The sequence below is a fragment of the Pituophis catenifer genome, unplaced genomic scaffold (genome assembly GCF_029215685.1).
Source record: "Pituophis catenifer annectens isolate HBS135680 unplaced genomic scaffold, rPitCat1.0.hap2 SCAF_4, whole genome shotgun sequence".
NCBI lineage: Eukaryota > Metazoa > Chordata > Lepidosauria > Squamata > Colubridae > Pituophis > Pituophis catenifer.
In genome coordinates, this window is record NW_027256884.1 from 84,433,063 (window position 1) to 84,452,349 (window position 19,287).

The following is a 19,287-nucleotide window of genomic DNA, read 5'->3' on the forward strand; positions in this document are numbered from 1 at the left end:
CACTAATAAATGTTGTGTTATACAGAAAGAGTACTTACTTGCAACATTGATTTGTCAGAGTACATTAACTCAATTGTTCTCTGTATTCTAGCTATGCTTTCTTGCAAATCTAAAGTAACAGAAGAAAAAATGTCATATTCTAAAATAATTACTGAGAATTATCTAAAATTGAATTTCTATAAATTGTATCATAACATTGGCTTGTTCAATATCAATTAGTATGAAATATTATTTTATCACGTATCTTTAACCATCATCCACTCACCCACCCACCCATCCAATTTATAAAAGTACCATCCAGTTATCCAGTGAACTCTGGGAGATGCAATATAAATTTACTTTTTATTCAAATACTGTTGTTTTTTATTACATCATCTAAATGTTGTTTCATTCTCAAAGTATATTTCTATATATTTTAAGGCAAACTCCAAATTTGTACCTCTAGTATCATTTTCCACCTCTTTTCTCCAACGGTGTAAACAGCCCTCTAGTACTGATAGCTCCTCTTCAGTTATGTGCCGTGGTGCTGGATGCATGGGTAGGTCTGGAGGAATCCGTGATTGTGTAAATGGCTTGTGTATAACTGATCGCTGTGTAGGTGCTGCGCTCTGTGTTTCTGTAGAAGGCCCCTGTTGTTCTGTTGTGCTACATTTGTTAAGAATACGAAAAATTTAGTGAAAGTAAACAGAAGCAATGTATTTTTCCAAATATTACTTAATATTATTAAAATTATTTTAGACTATATTATATGGACAAACAGAATTACACCACCAATATATTTAATATTTGTGTCAATTGTTCATATTTATATTTCTGTGAGACCCAAAACAAGAAGAACAGTTGCTATTATTTTTATTTAAAAAAAATAAAAATATGCTCCTGGGATTCCAGTCCCATCCTTCATTTTTCTCAAAATTTACTATTCCAGTTTTTGAAATCCTTTTGATCCCAACTGTAAAAGTTATTAAGTTTTACACATTAAGAAACTTAAGTACATCTTTATTATATTTAATTGTGAACAATTTTATTAAATGTTCTGTAATGTGATTTTTTTTTGTTGCAGTTTAAAAATATGGTATATTATGACACTTTTAAAAGTATCATGTATTTCAAATCCATTAGTGTTATTAACTGCATAAGGCTGCACATACCAAAAAAAAGTTTTCAAAATCACTTTTACAAATAGTTAAGAAAATGTTCATATTATTTAAACATTTAGTATGTAATTAATTGATTCAGGAAATTTAAGAAGAAATATTCAACACATCAGAGGCAGTTTTACCTTGGTATTGCATGTGTTGACAGAGGACCACTAGGAACAGCACTAGTACTAAGATCCTCAATAGGAGATGTGCATACTGGCTTACTTGATGCAAACTCCAACGCATACTGTAGGACATCTACCAATGGGAATCGTTTAGGACCGGAACCGTAGCTTAAATATCTGCCAAAACATATCAAATCTTGTCATTAAAAGTGTCCGGAACACTTTTTATAAAGAGGATACATAACTGTGATTTTTAAGAATGGACAGTACAGGTCTACAAAAGAACACAAACAAGATAGATGCCTTTCAGCCAAGTAAAATCTTTGAGATAAGCAGCTGCCATTTAATAGATTAAAAGATTATTTAATTGATACCTCCTGGATTATTTTAATGCCAAGAAGCATCAATTAAAATTAGCCTAAACTTATGAGAGACAATACACACAAATAACTTTGGGCAGTGAAAGCTACCTATAATATATGAAATATAAATTTAAAAAAGTCAGTAAACTAAATTCTATTATTATCTTCTATTAGAGATGTTCTGTTACCTTTCTAATCGCTGCTGCAATACTGTGAGGTATTCTTTCAGTCTCTTGATTTCATCTCGTTTTATTCGTGTAGTTTCTCTGTTTTTGTGCATATACCTATCAAAATAAAAACAATTATGATTCATCTGCAGCATAGTTTAGCAATGTGGGCACTTAGTACTTCTGCTGTTCTGCCCCAGCTCCGGATTTCCAAGGATTTTGACACACACCAACGGTCCTTATCAAATTTATTAAGTAGCAAGAATAAACAAGACGGGCAAAGGTTGGCAACCAGCCCAGAAAACAAGATATGATAAACCAAAATACTGATAATAAATACGAGTTGTTTCTAGCAAGAAACTTACTAACGGCGTGCGACTTAAATAGGCTGAGTTGCCAATTATCCTCAAGCCCTACTCTCGAGTAGACCTCCTCCTCCTGATTAGCCACTCCTGCCTTTTGGCAGCCCTGCGTGCTCTAGCATTGAGGAGAGGCTCCTCCACTTCCCTCTCTCCACTTGAAGGAACCTCTGGAGGTTCTGAAGGCTCTGGTTGAGTCTCTGTCTCTGGCACCACATCCTCTTCAGCCTCCTCACTGTCTGACGAACGCTGGCTGTGCAGGCTGCTGGCGCGACACCACACCAGCCTCCTCTTCGTTGGGATCAGCCACGATCTGTGCAGGCTGCTGGCGGGCCACAACACCTGCTTACCATTAGTGACATTGTTTAATTCTGAAATTTTGTGCTTAATTGAAATAGCTGAAGAAATTCAAATCTGTTCTTTGTTTTCCAAATATGACATTATATTTTCAATTAATCAAATATTTTTTATAGATACATATATCAATAGATGGCCCTTACATATTCAAAATTGAAATATATCTTAAATCATAAGGCAACTACTTTTGATCAGCTTTTTAAATGTATGGCAAGGAAATGGCAAACTAGTAGAAAAATTCATGTTTATGTATTGTTTCACCTTTATCCAGATTCAAAGCTTTTATTTCATCTCCAATATATTTGTGTACAGACTGATTAACAATATAATGCTGGATAATGGGGCTCCTAAAATCAGATGGCAATCAACATGCTACTGAGGAAGAGCTAATCATGTTTATAGAGATAGATTTAAAGCTTTCAGAATGTTGCCATATAGGAAAAGAAAATTGAAAGCTGCAAGCAGAAACATGGAAGCATGAAAATGGCAAAGTGCAGCAGAAAGGTGAAATGAAACAACTATAAATTGATGTCTTAGGCAACAGTGAAATGAAATGGACTGATCAGATGTTTCAATCTTTCAAAGACTATTTCAATCTTTGAAAGACTACTTCACACTATTTATTACTAAGGACTTAAAAAAAAACAAAGGAATATGTTGCTTTTATAGTTAGGAAGTGTATAGCAGGAACAGTACTTGGTTACAATACAATCGATGATAAAATACCAATTAGATTCTGTGGACAACCCTTTAATGTGATGATCATTCCAGTTTATACTCCAATCACAGATGGAGAAGAAGCAGAGAATATTATGACCAAGTTCACTTTGAAATCAGGAGACAATGCAAGCAATACATGTCGCCTGTGTCTTAAGACTGAAATGCCAAAGTTGGAAATATTAAAAGGGGAACAGAACAGAACAGAACAGAACAGAACAGAACAGAACAGAACAGAATAAAGCTGGAAGGGACCTTGGAGGTCTTCTAGTCCAGCTTCCTGCTCAAGCAGGAAAACCTATATCAATTTAGGTATGTGACTGTCTAGACCCATGATGGTGAAACTATGGCATGCGTGCCACAGGTGGCACACATAGCCATATCAGTGGGCACGCCAGCTCAGCTCTGGCACGCATGCTGCGCCAGCCAGCTGATTTTCGGGCCTTCTGGGCCCACCAGGAGTAGGGAAACAGGCTGTTTCCTGCTTCCGGAGGGGCTGGGGAGGGAGGAAAGGCCCGTTTTTCTTTCTTACCTGGCTCCAGATCTCTCTATGCATCTGCAGAGGGCAAAAACAGCCTTTCCCACTCCCTCGGAGGCCCTCCAAAGGCCTGAAAGGGCCCATTTCCCAACTCCCGGTAGGACAGGAAGTGACGGTTTTTGCTGTCCCAAGCCTCCAGAGACTCCTAGAGAGGGTCTGGAGGCTGGGGACAGTAAAAAATGTCACTTCCTGTCCCACCGGGAGTTGGAAAATGGGCCCTTTCAGGCCTCTGAGGGAGTGGGAAAGGCTCTTTTCACCCTTCCCAGATGCATAGAGAGGATCTGGAGCCAGGTAAGAAAGAAAAACAGGCTTACTTGGCCATCACGTTCCAGGAGCGGGAGGGGGGTTGCACACGCATGCGCAGGGCAGGGCGCATAGAATTATGGGTGTGGGCACCCGCACCCATGAACCTCCCCCACCCCCCCCCTCCCAGCCACCACTCTCCTGGCACGCGATGGCAAAAAGGTTAGCCATCACTGGTCTAGACTCTTCTTAAAAACATAAATGTACTTGGATTGTATGACTTATGAAACTGAAATGAAACAGGTGAACAAGTTCTCAATTTCTGCCACTCCAATAATTTCTTCAGTTAATACTATCTTAAAACATCCAACTGAAGAGCTCAGTTACAGCATCAAGGACATGGCCAGGTGCTGGCTACGGAACAGATCACAAATTACTAAAGTTTCAAGCTAAGCTAAAGAAAAAGAAAGCCAGACTATTTCCACAATAGGATCTTGAACATATATCCACCATTGTCAAAGAAAACACTGGGATCACTTCAAAGTCCTGAACCTCACAGATTAAGAACCAGAAGAATTATGGCATGAATTTAAGTAATTAAGAATGAATGTGACACAACAATGCCAAGAATGAAGAAAGAGAAGAAAACAAGATGAATATCAGAACAGCAGAAATTGTCAACAAGACAGAAATCTCGGAAAGGAATTCAGAATGTATTTCAGAAAACTGTTAGAAAAGACAAGCATCATCAATACAGCAATATCAATATACATACTGAAAAGAAAAACACGCAAGGAAAAAACAAGGAATGCCTTTCAAATTTAATAAAGATCTCTGAACTCAGTAGTAGTTCCAACCTCAAATAGATATGCTAAAGGATACCAATGGACAGATAATACTCTATTGGAAGAGGTCAACCTACATTCCAATACCAAAAAAAGAAGACTGAATAGAATATGCAAATTATTGCATAATATGCTTAATTTCACATGCTAATAAAATAATTGTTAGGATCATCCAATATAGATTAGAGCCCTACATGGAAAAGAAATGCCAGATGTTCAACCGTTAATTTTTGTCGTAAGAATAAATGGAGATGAAAAACAAATGGAAAATATATTTTGTCACAATACTATATTAAATTGTAGCAACTAAAAGAACTGATTACTATTCTCTGAATATTACATCCCAACTTATATTACCCTGCTATCAAGTTCTATAATGAGTTGTACCTGTCCAGGTATAAAACTGGAGGGAACTCTAATTTGTTGTGTATCTTTTCTGGCCTTCCCAAAGCTTGATTGAATTCAAATCTTGAGAGTTCAAAGGTCAAGACCGGAGGTAGCTCAGTAAACCAGTGCTGGCAGAAAACAGAAGAAAAAATGTATTTTAATCACATCATTTTTTAAAAAAATTAACTGTCAACTTAGAACATATTTCTATATTCTAAAAAAAAATATTTTGCAACATAGATTGATACAATCGAGTCTTACCCAACTTGGTGCCCTTAGATGTGCTGGACTACAACTGTGATCCTCAAACAATATATTCAAGCTATCCATGGTACTGGCAGATTTTTTAAAAGTGGGGAAAATGATATATATGCTTTCAAATAATGCTTCTACTGTTAACAAGATCCAGATCTTAATAAAAATGGCAGTCAATTAAATATATGTTTGAACAATGTTATTCAGGAAATTCATACGAAGTACAAAGTATGTTGAAACTACAATTATATTGAAGATTGAACTGTTCGCATACATTGTTTACCTTCTACAATTTTCTGAAACTAAAACCTGTTTTTTAGGTTTCCATCTACTAAACTTTCATGTTAAATATTATCACAATGACTATACAAACATAGTGTGGTATCAGTACCTACATTAATATTCTTATTTATCAAATTGGTTTTATTAAAAAAGACTGTACCTTGTCCAAGGTAATAATTGGTATTTCTGCAGCAATCTATTTTTATATCATGATCGACAAATATGTTTGTTTATTCATTCCCTATTGATAGTTCTGTGAATTGATACTATGCAATCTGACGTGTTCAAAGTTAAAAATTGATTAAAGTGCTACAATAACACGTTAAAATTGGAAACAGCACTCCATACTTTTTTTCTTTTTTCAGACATATATTTAATCTAATTTACTGACCTTGGAACATTATATCAAAATGTGTCAGATGCATACAAATTTCAATTTTGTAGTGTCTGTTTTTCTAGATAATGAACAGATCTGTTCTCTTTATTCCAACTCACTAGGCTGAATTTTGGATGGAGTAATTGCACTGAGAAACTCTTTAGTAAAGGTGTTGTCCTAGAACCTTAGAGAAGACCAGGACAAAAAAAATGGGAAAAATGTTAACTACAAAGAAAGCCCAATAGTTGTGGAGATATTTTTAGACACATTTCAGAAACTAACTCCTACTGAAAAAGTAACTTGCTAATAAACTTATGCACATATTTCCTTTAAGTAGCTAATGCATAATAGAAGGTAGTCCCTAAAATAAGCTTAACCCTAGAAGTGAACATTTCTATTCATTCTAGTTGAAAGATCCAAAATATTGGTCTGGGATATTACAGATAGGAAACATATCCATATCTGTTCAGACATGAAATTTTTCCTCAAGGTATGACTGCCGATTTGTTAAGACAAAAATCTATGGTTTAAGTTTCTAACATAATGTTCCATATATTACAAAATTGCACATAATGGTCATTCACATGCAAAGTATGAATCCATCATCTACCAAACAAAAATATTTGATAAACTTTTAATACCAACCATACACACCTGAATGTATTTTTCATACAAATGTTAAATATTACAGTAAAGAGTGGGGAGTCTTCTTAAGTCCAATATTATTTTATTAATGCATTCCTACCTGAACAATCTGGATTTTTTTTGCTGGCTCTAGTAACAACCCTGTCCTGAAGATGACACTCTAAGACACTCTATCTACATAAACAGTGAAGAACAAGAAAACATTCTGACTTATTGGGTACATTTAAAACTTCAAAATTTGCATTTCTCAATTTATCAATGATATGATAAATTATAAGAATTCCTAGAATATCAGTATATACACATATTATCATCAGCTCTCAAATTTGGTGTCCCTATTTTTTTTTTTACTATTCTTGATCAACATAACTAAAAATAAAATATGCACCTCACTAATTTCTTTTTAAATAAACTGCCATGTGGTAATTGTTGAACATAATTTTTAATATCTCTGCATAAACATGATCTGTTTTCCATATAATTCCTAAAATTAGACAAAGAGAACCAATTAAACAAATGTGTAAAATCATACTTAGAAAAATGATCCTAAGGCTATACAGGTGTATATATATTTCTTAATAAATAAATAGTGTTTTAGTTGAATAACAGATCACAGGGCATAAATATGAAGAACTATTAAAAATTCAAAAGGGTTCACAAAATTTTAAGAACCACTGTAAATATATAGGTCAACAATTTGAAGGACACTGAAATTTATTCTGAACAAGATTTTGACAAATTAATTTATTCCCATTAATATATTGAATTTCTAATACATTAATGTATTGAAGGCTTCCTTGCTTCTTTAATATAGTGAAAGCTCTGTTAAAATGCTAATTTTTGAAATGTAAAAAAATAAGACCAAGATAAATAACTTTAGAATTTTTTCCACCTTTAATATAACATATAAGATGTATAATTCAATTGAAAAACAAACTATAATCTTTTTGAGGGGAAATAACACTAAAAAACTTATAATAATGTGGTTGCTTAAATATGCACACCCTCTTACAAATAGGAAAGTGGCTGTTTTCAGAGTTAACCAACTGAAGGGGAGATGACCAAGCTGATTCCAAGCGAGATGCCAAGCACATTATTGGTCTCAAGTTCCTTCACCACCCACAAGAGATCTAAGTCCAACAACCTTGAATTCTGTTGACTTATATAAAGTCAGTTTGCTTTGACGATTAGTGGTTCAGATTCTTGTAGAAATTGTTAGTATGCATTAAATTGTTAGTATGCATTAGATTAATCTATATTAATCTTAATCACTTTGGCTCCTGATTTCTTGCACCTGACACCAACCATATTCAAATTGATGTTAAAAGATAGGTTAGTACACATTTGCCAAGTGACTGTGATCAAGTCCATTTAAAGTTCAGGTGCTCTAGTAGGATTTTTCTGATATTTACTGAGTAGTCCTTTACAGCAAAAACCATGATCTGCAAAGAGTTTACAAAGCATCAAAGGAATCTCATTGTTGGAAGGTATTAATCAGGAAGAGGATACAAAACAATTTTCCAGGCATTGGATATACCATAGAACACACTGAAGACAGTCATCAACAAGTAGAAAAAATATGGCACAACAGTGACATTACTAAGAACTGGATGTCCCTCCAAAATTGATGAAAAAAATAAGAACGCTGGTCTAGGAGGCTGTCAACAGGCCTACAGCAATATTAAAGGAGCAATTTTTGATTGTTGTACATGTGACAACAATCACTCATATTCTGCATATGGGGTAGGATGGCAAGACAGAAGTAGATTAAAGTTTTGGAATGCCCCAGCAGAACCCAGACATGAATCCAATTGAAAATCTGTGAGGTGACCTGAAAAGAGCTGATCACAAGAGATCCTTTTGCAATCTGACAGATTTGGAGTACTTTTGCAAGGGATTGCAGGCAAATATTTCCAAGGCAAGATGTACCATTCTGATAAACTCCTACCAAAAGACTGAATGCTGTTAGAAAATCAAAAGGTGATTCAATGAAGTATTAGTTTAAGGGTGTGCACACTTATGTGACCATGCTATTGTATGTTTTTTATAGTTATTTTTCCCATTAAAAGTTTCAGTTTGTTTTTCAATTGAATTGTACAGCTTATATGTTAAAGGTGGGAAAAATTCTTAAGTCATCTAACTTGGTCTTATTTTTTTATATCTCAAAAATCTGGCCTTTTAACATATATCCTTTAAGTCTATATCCACTCTATCTTTTTGAGCGAACATTGTGTAGTGGCCCATCAACACTTAATAAACCTGAATGACAGAATACTCATAATAAGAGGATATAACTACTTTTTATCAATTATCCTGCTGAATTTTTTTAAGCTCTAGGAAGGCTAAGGAGCAGAGAATGGTTACAATCTCGTACCATTTTGTTCTTGAAAGTATTATTTTGCCCACTTCATGATTGCTCGAAGAAACACTATTTCAAGCAAAAATATTTCATTTTTCATTAAATAAGTTACAAAAAATATTTTAGAAACCCTAACAACTATAAGTCTCTCTTTTTTTTGCTGCAGTTAAGAACAAATATGGAACAATAGGGTGCATTCAGATATAGGTCAAATGAAGCCATAGCACACTTAAAGGTTTAAATATGCTGTGTGAAAGGAATTAGGTTTAATGGATAATAGAACCTGAACAAGGCCAACCCTGAACTAGATAAAATAGCTTGAAGCCATGGTTTGAACTAAATACTGCTTAAATGATATGGAAAACTTTCTGAAGAGCTGCAGACTGAATAGAACATTATTATATAAAGTTTTCACTAGGCTTTTCTCTAAGTCAACTGTGACTTATATACAACTAACATTCATGGTATGGTTTAATAGATTACAAATATATTACACACTCTGAGAAACTACTTCAAATATTTATATAATTATTTTTGAGACAAAATACATAGACAGCTATAGAGATTCAATGCTATGCAGCAATTGGATGTGGAAAAACAAGATTTATTTTAACATAACACTGATACATAAATGAATTTTAACATGTAAATTTATACTATTATATCTTGCTTTATGAATGTAATATTTCTATTTACAGTATAGTGTGGAAGTTAAATATGTAAATAATATGAATTATTTCTGCTTTATTTTCTATTTTTTACATCTTAATATATGCCACAATAAAACTGATCATTCTTAAAAAGAGTTTGAAACTCTGTATGAACGTATGGACGTTGTTTTGGAACCAAGAACATTTTGAGTAGACTAACTTATTATTTGATTACCGATAAAGAGACAATAAATCCCATTAAGCAAATCCCATTAAGAACAGAAAAAAAATTGGTTTAACAATCCACAAATACCAGTTTTAATTAGAAGAAAAGTGATGTAATGAAGAGACAATGAGAATCCAAACAATATAACAACCAATAAAATTGGGAATGATAAGAGCCAGGTTGCTCTAATGATAAAGGCATTAGGCTAGAAAGCAAAGTTTATGAGTTCTAGTCCTGCTTAGGGACATAAGCCAGCCAAGTGACTTTGGGCCAGTAGTTCTCTCTCAACACACAATGTCAGGCCTGGGGAACAAGCCAGCAACTCCTTTCATGACCTGTGGATAAACACTCAGTTGAACTGAAAAAAAGCAGATCTTCCACATGGTCACATACTAGGAGGAAGAAAGAAGGAAAATTGGGAGTGACATAAGAAGCAGAATTGCTAGAATATAAAATATGCTGATTCAGAAAAATGGGGAGTTTTTTTATATGTCAGGGACCAAGCTGCTGAATTACTTATAACGTTAGGCCTTTAGTTTTTGTCCCAAAATGTCAGGTCATTCTATTCTTTAATTTTTCTTAGCTAGTAACATAATTTTTCTCTTTAGCAATGTTTTACTTTTCTTAACTTTTCTCTGCACTTTTCTCTAAATTTGAAAGCCATGTAGGAATTTGCAACTACTATTAGAATCAAGATATTTTCCTTTATGCTTAAATATTTATAACTTTTAAGTATGCATATGTATGTGCAAGTTGGATGTAGTGATTAAAGACATCAAGTTAGATACCAGGACTTGCCTTAGGAATAAAAGCAGCTAGGTGACTGGCCCAGTTACATTTCCCTATGTATGTTCACGTTGGAATGGAAAAAATAAACTTTTTAATACTTTAAATATTGTATCATATAAATTAATCTGTCACTGATTATGCTTTGACTAGTTTAGCATTTATTTGAATTTAGTCATTAAAATCATATAACTGTTTCACCTGATTTAATCTTTTGATTTTATATTATAAATTGTATGAATAGTTTTATATCATGGTTTCAGTGTTTTTCTCTGATGTCAACAGTATGCTTGTGGTTCAAATACTGTTCTTATTTACTTTTTTTGGTGAAATTTTGATTCAGTGATCCCCTATATCAGGTTATTGGAACAACTGAGGATAAAATAGATAAAAGAATCCTGTTCCACATTTCAGACATAGATTTACATTCTTAAAACAGAAATTTCAGAATTGATTGAGATCCAAATAAACATAAAGTGCATGAAGCTCTTCTTTGTTTGGGTAAATAAATGACTTGCCAAAATATTTTGTGTTATCTATATTTTAAATTAGGTGTGCATCATGGAAAGGGTTATCGGTATTGCCAAATGTATAATATCACTTACCTCCTGACCAGATTTCCCAGAATTTTCCGAGTGTAAAGATTCAATTTCTCCCTCAACCATGGCAGCTTCTAGGCACTCATGAAGATCTTTGAAGCCATTAACTTGAAGTGGATATTGGCCAAACATCTCTGTATTTTCAAATTTCTTCCCTTATCAGAAGAGGGAGGTATAAGATTTCAACAGGAAACATACAGTGAACATTACTACCTTTTTATAAAGTTTTAAACATGATCTAACTGATCTATCAAATATGATTTTAAATATCTGCTACAGGTGAACCTCTGTACAGGATATGTGAAAGTTGTAACCAAATACTAGGTTCCATCCTCCCTTCCAAAAAAATAAAATAAAATCCCAGAACCATGATAAGAAAGTACAAGTTGGGAAAATGGACGTTGTCTTACCTGAACGTCCCTTTTCTGGGCGCTGCGTACACTATCCAGGAATGGGTTAATGCTTCAGCCTTTGGCAAACAACTGAGTGTTAAAATATTTTAAAAAACAAGGACTTCCCCTTTCCCCTCTGCCTAGCCACACCCCCCACTCCCATGATTCCCCAGTCTGAGCGAAGGTGTGGCGAAAAAACAACTGTGACACGACCATGATGAAGTAATAACCATAACTTTATTAACAGTAAGATTCAACGTGTTCAACTGAATAACGGGAAAGAAATTTCCACCGGGCAGGAAGCCCAACTAGACGGGCGGGACTGGATAGTGTACACAGCGCCCAGAAAAGGGACGTTCAGGTAAGACAACGTCCATTTTCCTGTGCGCTGCTCCCACTATCCAGGAATGGGATATACCCAAGCTTAACTCTCCTGGGCGGGGGGCTGACTGCCCACTGGGTCCATTCCAGTCGCGACCCGCTGGAGCACCCGGCGACCGAACGCCGCCTCGGCTGACTCATAGGTGTCGATCTTGTAGTGCCGGATGAAAGGCGACACGGAGGACCAGGTCGCTGCTCTGCAGATATCAGCAACAGAGGCCTGGGTAGCCCAGGCTGCCGAGGTGGCCGCGCTCCTAGTTGAGTGGGGAAGAATGTTGCCCGGTAGAGGCTTGGAGTTCAAGTCATATGATAGTTCAATACAAGCCCTGATCCATCTGCTAACTGTGGGGGCCGAGATCTTCTGGCCCATGGACGCCGGGTTGAAGGAGACCAGGAGGGCTTCTGTGCGACGGAAGGTTGCCGTTCTGTGTATGTATGTCTGAATCGCTCGCCGGACATCAAGGGTGTGCCAGCATTTCTCCCTGTGGTCCTTTGGTGATGGGCAGAAGTCCGGCAGAATGAGTTCTTGGGCTCGGTGGAACCAGGAGTTCACTTTTGGGATGAAGGTCGGGTCCAGTCGGAGGACCACTGAGGAGGCTTTGAAAATGCAGAGGTCTTTACGCACGGACAGTGCTGCTAGTTCTGAGACTCGCCTTGCTGAGGTGATCGCTAGGAGGAAGGTCACTTTGAGAGTCAGGTGTTTGAGGGTGGCTAGGTCTAGTGGTTCGAAGGGAGGGCCTGTCAGGGCCTGTAAGACTAGATCCCAAGAAGGGTAATGGTGTACCGTTGGTGGGTGTAAGTTTGTTGCCCCGTGCAGGAACTCCCTGATGCGCGGGTGATGTGATAGAGTCCGGTATGGAGCGCAGGCAATGACCGTCGATAGGGCTGCGGTCTGACGCCTTAGGGTCGCTGGGGCCAGCCCCTTGTCTAACCCTGACTGCAGGAACAATAGAATGTCTTGAATCGTGGCCCTGGTGGGATCCACATGGTGCACGGCACTCCAGCTGCAGAAGGACCTCCAGGAAGCCTCGTAGATACGAGTTGTTGACGGGCGTCTGGCCGCCTGAATAGTGCTGACGACGCTGTCAGGTAGATTGTCCTTCTTTAGGATGACCCGCTCAAGTGCCAGACGGCTAATTGGAGCCACTGAGGTTCTGGATGGTTGACCTCGCCCTGGCATAGTACAAGCTGATGTGGTGGAATCACCCATGGTTGCTCTACCGACAGGGCCACCAGGTCGGCGAACCACGGCCTTCGAGGCCAGTTTGGGGCCACCAGGAGCAGGTCGGCCTTCTCCGCCAGTAACTTTCGAATCAGGCGAGGGATCAGCGGGACCGGTGGGAAGGCATACAGCAGGCCTGCCGGCCACTTGCAATGGAGGGCGTCGTGGTCCTCTGCTTGTGGTGTCGGGTAGCGAGACACGAACCGAGGGAGTTGGGCGTTGGTTGGAGACGCAAACAGGTCCACCACTGGACTCCCGAACCTGGAGGCGAGCTTCCTGAAGAGGCGGGGGTGGAGCTGCCATTCCGCCTGGTCTATTGTTGTTCGGCTTAGCCAGTCTGCTCTCGCATTGGCTGACCCTGAAATGTGGTCTGCCTTGATCGAGCGCAGATGCCCTTCCGCCCACTCGAATAGGGCCTCGGACTCTAGCATCAGGCTGCGAGATCTCGTGCCTCCCTCTCTGTTCACGAGCGCCTTGGCCGAGATGTTGTCTGTCAGGACCAGTACGTGTTGGTCCTGAACTGTGGCCTGGAAGTGGCACAGGGCTAATCTGATTGCCCGGAGCTCCAGCAGGTTGATGCTGTTGTGTTGTTCGCCCCTGGACCACTGACCTTGTGCCACCCCGTTGAGGAGGTGGGCTCCCCACCCCCGAAGACTTGCGGTGGTAGGCCGACGGCAATACCTTCCTCTTGTCCTTGTCCTCCACGAGGACAGGATCCAGGGCTGCTCCAAAAAGATTTGGTGCCTTGTAGGGAGCTGAGGCCAGCTTCCATTTAGCTTTAAGATCCGCTTTCCAGGGCTTGAGCCAGAACAGCCTCCTAGTCGTGACAGTGGAGGCTAGGGCCCTTGACGCGAACTTTGCCGAATTCAGGGAGGCATCAGAGGCGTACTCGGTGGCCGCAATGATCTTGCTGATATCCTGTTGCAGCCTGGTGTCTTCTGGAGGAAGCCTTTCTTGCATCTGGCGTAGCCAAATGAGAGCCACTCTATTGAAGAAGGAGGTGGCTGTGGCTGTTCTGATCGCCCAGGCCACAGCCTGGTGTGTCTTACGGAAGGCCCACTCCGTCCTCTTCTCCTCCGCTTTGAGCCCGTCCAGTGCCTCTGTGGAAACTGGCGATGGGGATGAGAGTGCTGCGACCGGCTGGTCCACCGTCGGGAGAAGTAACAGATCCTCCAGCTCCGGGGCTGAGCAGTAGAGTTTCTTGTCCAGGCTGCTCGGTGTAGTTTGAGAAGCCGGTTGCCCCCAGGCGTTTTGGATGACTTCAGAAAACAGCTGTGGACAGGGGATGCTGTTTGGACGACTTGAAGAGGGCATCGTGGGGCCCCGCTGCAGGAGGTGGAGCCGGGTTCACGTCCCCTGGCATCCCCAGGTTAGTCGTGAGTTGTGCCTTGTGCAGGAGCGACCTAAACAGTGCCGGTCGGAATAGCCCGGTGAAAGCGGGAGTGTCTGGGTTTAGGCCTTCGTCCTCCGAGAACTCGATGTCCTCTGGGGCGTCCTCTGCTTGATCTGATTCCTCGGATGAGGACTCCCGCGCTAGGGGGGCAGGTGTCTTGTTCTGGACTCGATGATGGTGAGACCCCTGGGCTTGTGCTGGTGGCATCGCCTGTTGCCAGCTGGCGGCTAAGAAGGATGAGAGAGCTGTGGAAAACATGGCTTGAAAATCCATTTGAGGTGGCGGGGCCCCTTGTGTTTCAGCGCCCGGTGCTGGGCTGCGTGATGGGGCCGCAGGTGAGAAAGGAGTTGCCTCACTCCAGGCCGGGGCGGGGGATCCGTCCCTCTGGGGCCCCTTCTCCGCCAATACTGGGGTCGCCGGGGTCTGTATTAAGTCAGTCCAGGTGGCCATTGCTGAGTCTGACTCCCTGGGCGTGGGTGGAGCAGTGCTTTCTGGTCTTAGCCCGCTGTTGGGTGACATAGCCAGCGCCTTTTGTGCCTTGGCGCACTGCCTCTCGAGCGCCTGGTGGCGTCTTTGGGCGTCCCTGTCTTGGAAGGCCAGCCCCGTCCCCGATTTGGACCTGTGGCTGGGCGCATCGGATCGCTTCCGGGCACTTTTTTTGGATGATTTGCCCCCCTTGCGGGGTGGGCTCAATTCCAGGTCTGGGTCCGATGAGAAGGGGGAGTCAGACATGGTGATTGCAGGGATCAGGGCCACCCCTCTCCTCTCGTGTGACTCTGAGGAGGCTCGTTCACTCTGCCCCGCCGGGAGAGATAAGAGCAGCTGAGAGCCCGAGGGTCTCACCAGCTAACTCCTATTGCAACAGACACCGCACTTGGGGGATGGCTGGCTGAGCCTCTAAGAGGCGACGGTGAGATTCAGCCCCAAGATGGCGGCCCGCAAGGTCTTCAAGATGGCAGGTGCCACGTGGTGCGGGGTTGGTGCCTGTTGGGGGCAACGGACTTATGCTGGAGGCCTGAGGGTCCAGCCAGCTGCCGTGCTTCAATGCCGCTTGAAAACGAGGCCCTCGTTGCTCGGGGGGGCCTCTGTAGCGTAGCGGCGGCTGGCAGGGCTAGCCGGGCGAACCGCGGCTGCACGCTGCTCTCCGGAGCGATCGGCTCTAATCCTAGCCGATCGCTCTCCTTTTCGCCCCACGCGGTGGCTGCAGACTGCTCCTGGGGCTTGGAGCACTTTTAAATCTGGCGCCGGCTGCGGCGCGCGAAAGGAGGCTTGCTGTGTGGGCGGCTCGGCTTTCCCAGCCCGACGCCCAGCTGATTAGCGCTGCCGCTGTGAGCGGCGATAAGGCAGAAAACAAAGAAACCAAAATAAAGAGGCAGAAAACTAAAAGAACACCCGGGGAAAGGTGGTAAAAGAAACAGGAGACAAATACCTTAAAAAAGTCAGGAGCTCCCGATAGACACGTCAGCGTTTGCCAAACAACTGAGCGAAGACTGGGGAATCATGGGAGTGGGGGGTGTGGCTAGGCAGAGGGGAAAGGGGAAGTCCTTGTTTTTTAAAATATTTTAACACTCAGTTGTTTGCCAAAGGCTGAAGCATTAACCCATTCCTGGATAGTGGGAGCAGCGCACAGGAAAATGTTTCTTCCCAGTATATAAAAAAAGTTAAGGACATTTTCTTTGAGTGAGATAGGGGATTGAGGAGTCCTTTTAAAAAGCCATGTTAAGGCTATTTTAGGGCTTTATTATAAAAGTAGTATATAGTACTACATTTAGTATTAAAATATTAGTAGGATAATTGAACTACAAATATACTCAAGATAATACCTTCAAGAAATCCAGCTGCTAAAAATCGGCCATAAAACAGTTCTACCATTGGGTTCTTTGGCTTTTCTCCATTCCTAAAGACAGAATTATCTTTGTTAAAATTAAATGCAAGTTATTCCATATATTTTAATCAAATGGTTACACATGAATATTTGCATCAATGGAACTCCCTCCAGTATATTATATTCATAATTTATAGTAGTCAATTATAATTATTTTGAGGTTAATTTTATCATCATGAAATTGGTATCCAAATTTTCAACCAGAATCCATGAAGTGATTTTCAACTATATTCAAATATTAATTCCTTTAAAATATTTCAATTCAAGTAGGATGAATTATTTTCCTACATACAGAAAATATTAATAATAAATCTGATAAAGTGAAGCAAACCACTCTATACTGATCTTGAAATAGCTGCATGATGAATAATTTCAAACTGTATTCACTAGGAGAGCAATCCAGATAATCTAGGACAAGAATATGAATTTACAGCTGCCTGCTTCACTCTTCTACCAGTTTATTTTACATGAACTGTAGAGATTACATTTTTCATCTAAGCTATCCTTATTCAAAAATATGTGTTGTGTTGCATTGCATTTCAGGATCATAACAGGATTACAAGAGTTGGGCTACATAAGATTTCTGATGCTAAATACTGAGTGAACGAATACACTCAATTATAAATTAATCTTTATTATAAGAGTCACTTACTGTTCCTCTTCAGCCTGGATTTGAAAGGCATCTTCCAGCCAATCCAGCAACTTGTGTGTGAATTCACTCACATCTTGCTGTTGAGAAATAATAAACAAACATATAAAGAGAGGAATATAGGAAAAATCATGTATGTGCAATACTTGGAAGTGCAAAAGGCACTATAATAAACAAATAGAACTGACAGAATTTTGTCAATGGAGCACTAACATTGCAGTTCACTGGGCTGTTCCTAACATATTTTCTAGCCTGAAATTGGATTGATAAAGTATAAATAAAAGTATTTCATTTGTGGTGATGAAGTGAGAACCATAATTTCAAATGGCTACTGTCATGCTATTTTTCTTTACCAAAATAGCTCAGCGTATATTTGTAGCAAGCATAGTCCTTGAAGAAAAATTACAATGAATGGAGCACTAAGTGGCCAACTCATTAAAGTGACTATATTTTACTAAACTAACAGGAGCTGAAAGATGAAGCAAATTTCTAGACGGAAGAAAATCAGGTTGACAAACAAGCCCAGTGGACAAGACCAACAATCAGAAACAAGGCAACAAGATATTCTGTACCTCATGGAAGAAGACAGCTTTTAAGAAGAAAAAATACAAGAGAGGAAGAGGGGGAGAGAATAGAATTTGCAAAACAGGAAAGGTAACTGTGCCCTAAATGAATACTTAGGGTAGCCCTAATTAAATCATGAGCCTCAAGCCAAACTTCAAAAGAAATCCAGTTATTTATTAGGAGCTTCATGTCAGTGCGGACCAAGTGAAGCCAACTCTGACCTCACTTAATTCGCGCTTTGGCTCTGATCCTGTTTCCCCCTCCCCCCAAGGTGTGTCATCAGTCACATTTCCCAAGGAAGCAATTTCGTGGGTTGTAGAAGTCACTCCCTCCGGCCACTTTGGATCTCCGTGGAGATGACCTTGATGTTGCCATCTGGAATGTGCTTTGTTTTGACTGAAATGCAAGTTCCTCAATGCAGCTGTGAGGCTCGATTCCTCATCCCCTGCCTATGGCAACTCGAGAGCAGGTCAGGAATGCTTTGCGAGTTGACAGCTGGTGTCTCACTGGTCTGAGGATCAGATTATGTGTAGGCCCATCAACTTGTGAATTATTAAATTAACTGAAAATATATTTGGGTAAAAATGATATTGTATAATGGTCTGTGAAAATGTGCTTCTTGATAGAATTTACTAACCCAATTAAGAGGAGATGCTGCAGATTAGGCATCGGGCAGATAAGAGGCAATTTATCTGCAGAAGGAATGATACTGTTAATGTCAGCCCCTCAAGGCAATTGGAACAAGAAACATCAAACAAGTTGCAAGTAATTGCAAGTCTGAAAGTACATCTTTCCTCTCTCACACTTTTACAGTCCAAGAAAGTAGGAAGCGCCCCTTCTAAGATATTTGCTATGCCTCATTCCTTCTGCAAGTTGTTCCTTATCTGATTGTTACCTAGTTTTCAGCTCCTCCTTTTCCTATCTCTCAAAGACATTCCTACAGATGATTACATGCCATACTCACATCATAGTAACTTGAAATATCTAGGAAGTAAAATCCTGCAGCCTCAGCTATAGTTCTCCTACATAACTTAGGTCCATCGAAAGGACAAGAAATGAACGATGAATATAACTTCTACTTTCAGAAAGGATGTGAAAATGAGACACATGGCCTGTTATCTAAAGAAATCCATGTGAAGAATTGATATAAATTGGATTTCGCCTCATAAGAATTGAGAAATGATCTTTTACAGAAAGATGGAATTGTATCTTGTTATAGCATTGGAGATCATCCCATTCAATAAGGACAAATTGGATATACCCTATCCAATGTTACTCCATTAGGACAAACCTACTTAAATCAGAAAAAATATTGGTCTACAAAATTCTTAGCCTTTGTTGTATATATATATTAATTGCCCAGTGTCTGGGAAATGAGCAA

The 19,287-nt window shown here is 39.9% G+C and overlaps 1 protein-coding gene across 5 annotated transcripts in view; it reads right to left on the reverse strand.

The window, feature by feature from the left end:
- The window catches only part of USP25 (ubiquitin specific peptidase 25), a 65,123-nt gene that overhangs the window by 14,905 nt on the left and 30,931 nt on the right, over window positions 1-19,287 (reverse strand). For all 5 annotated transcript variants that reach the window (XM_070942651.1, XM_070942652.1, XM_070942650.1 and 2 more), the window contains exons 8-15: window positions 17,346-17,422; window positions 16,632-16,705; window positions 11,427-11,575; window positions 5,243-5,370; window positions 1,818-1,913; window positions 1,283-1,444; window positions 440-645; window positions 39-109 (exon numbers count right to left, since the gene is read on the reverse strand). In XM_070942651.1, coding sequence (XP_070798752.1) covers window positions 39-109; window positions 440-645; window positions 1,283-1,444; window positions 1,818-1,913; window positions 5,243-5,370; window positions 11,427-11,575; window positions 16,632-16,705; window positions 17,346-17,422 — 963 coding nt within the window. The remainder of the gene's footprint in view (window positions 1-38; window positions 110-439; window positions 646-1,282; window positions 1,445-1,817; window positions 1,914-5,242; window positions 5,371-11,426; window positions 11,576-16,631; window positions 16,706-17,345; window positions 17,423-19,287) is intronic.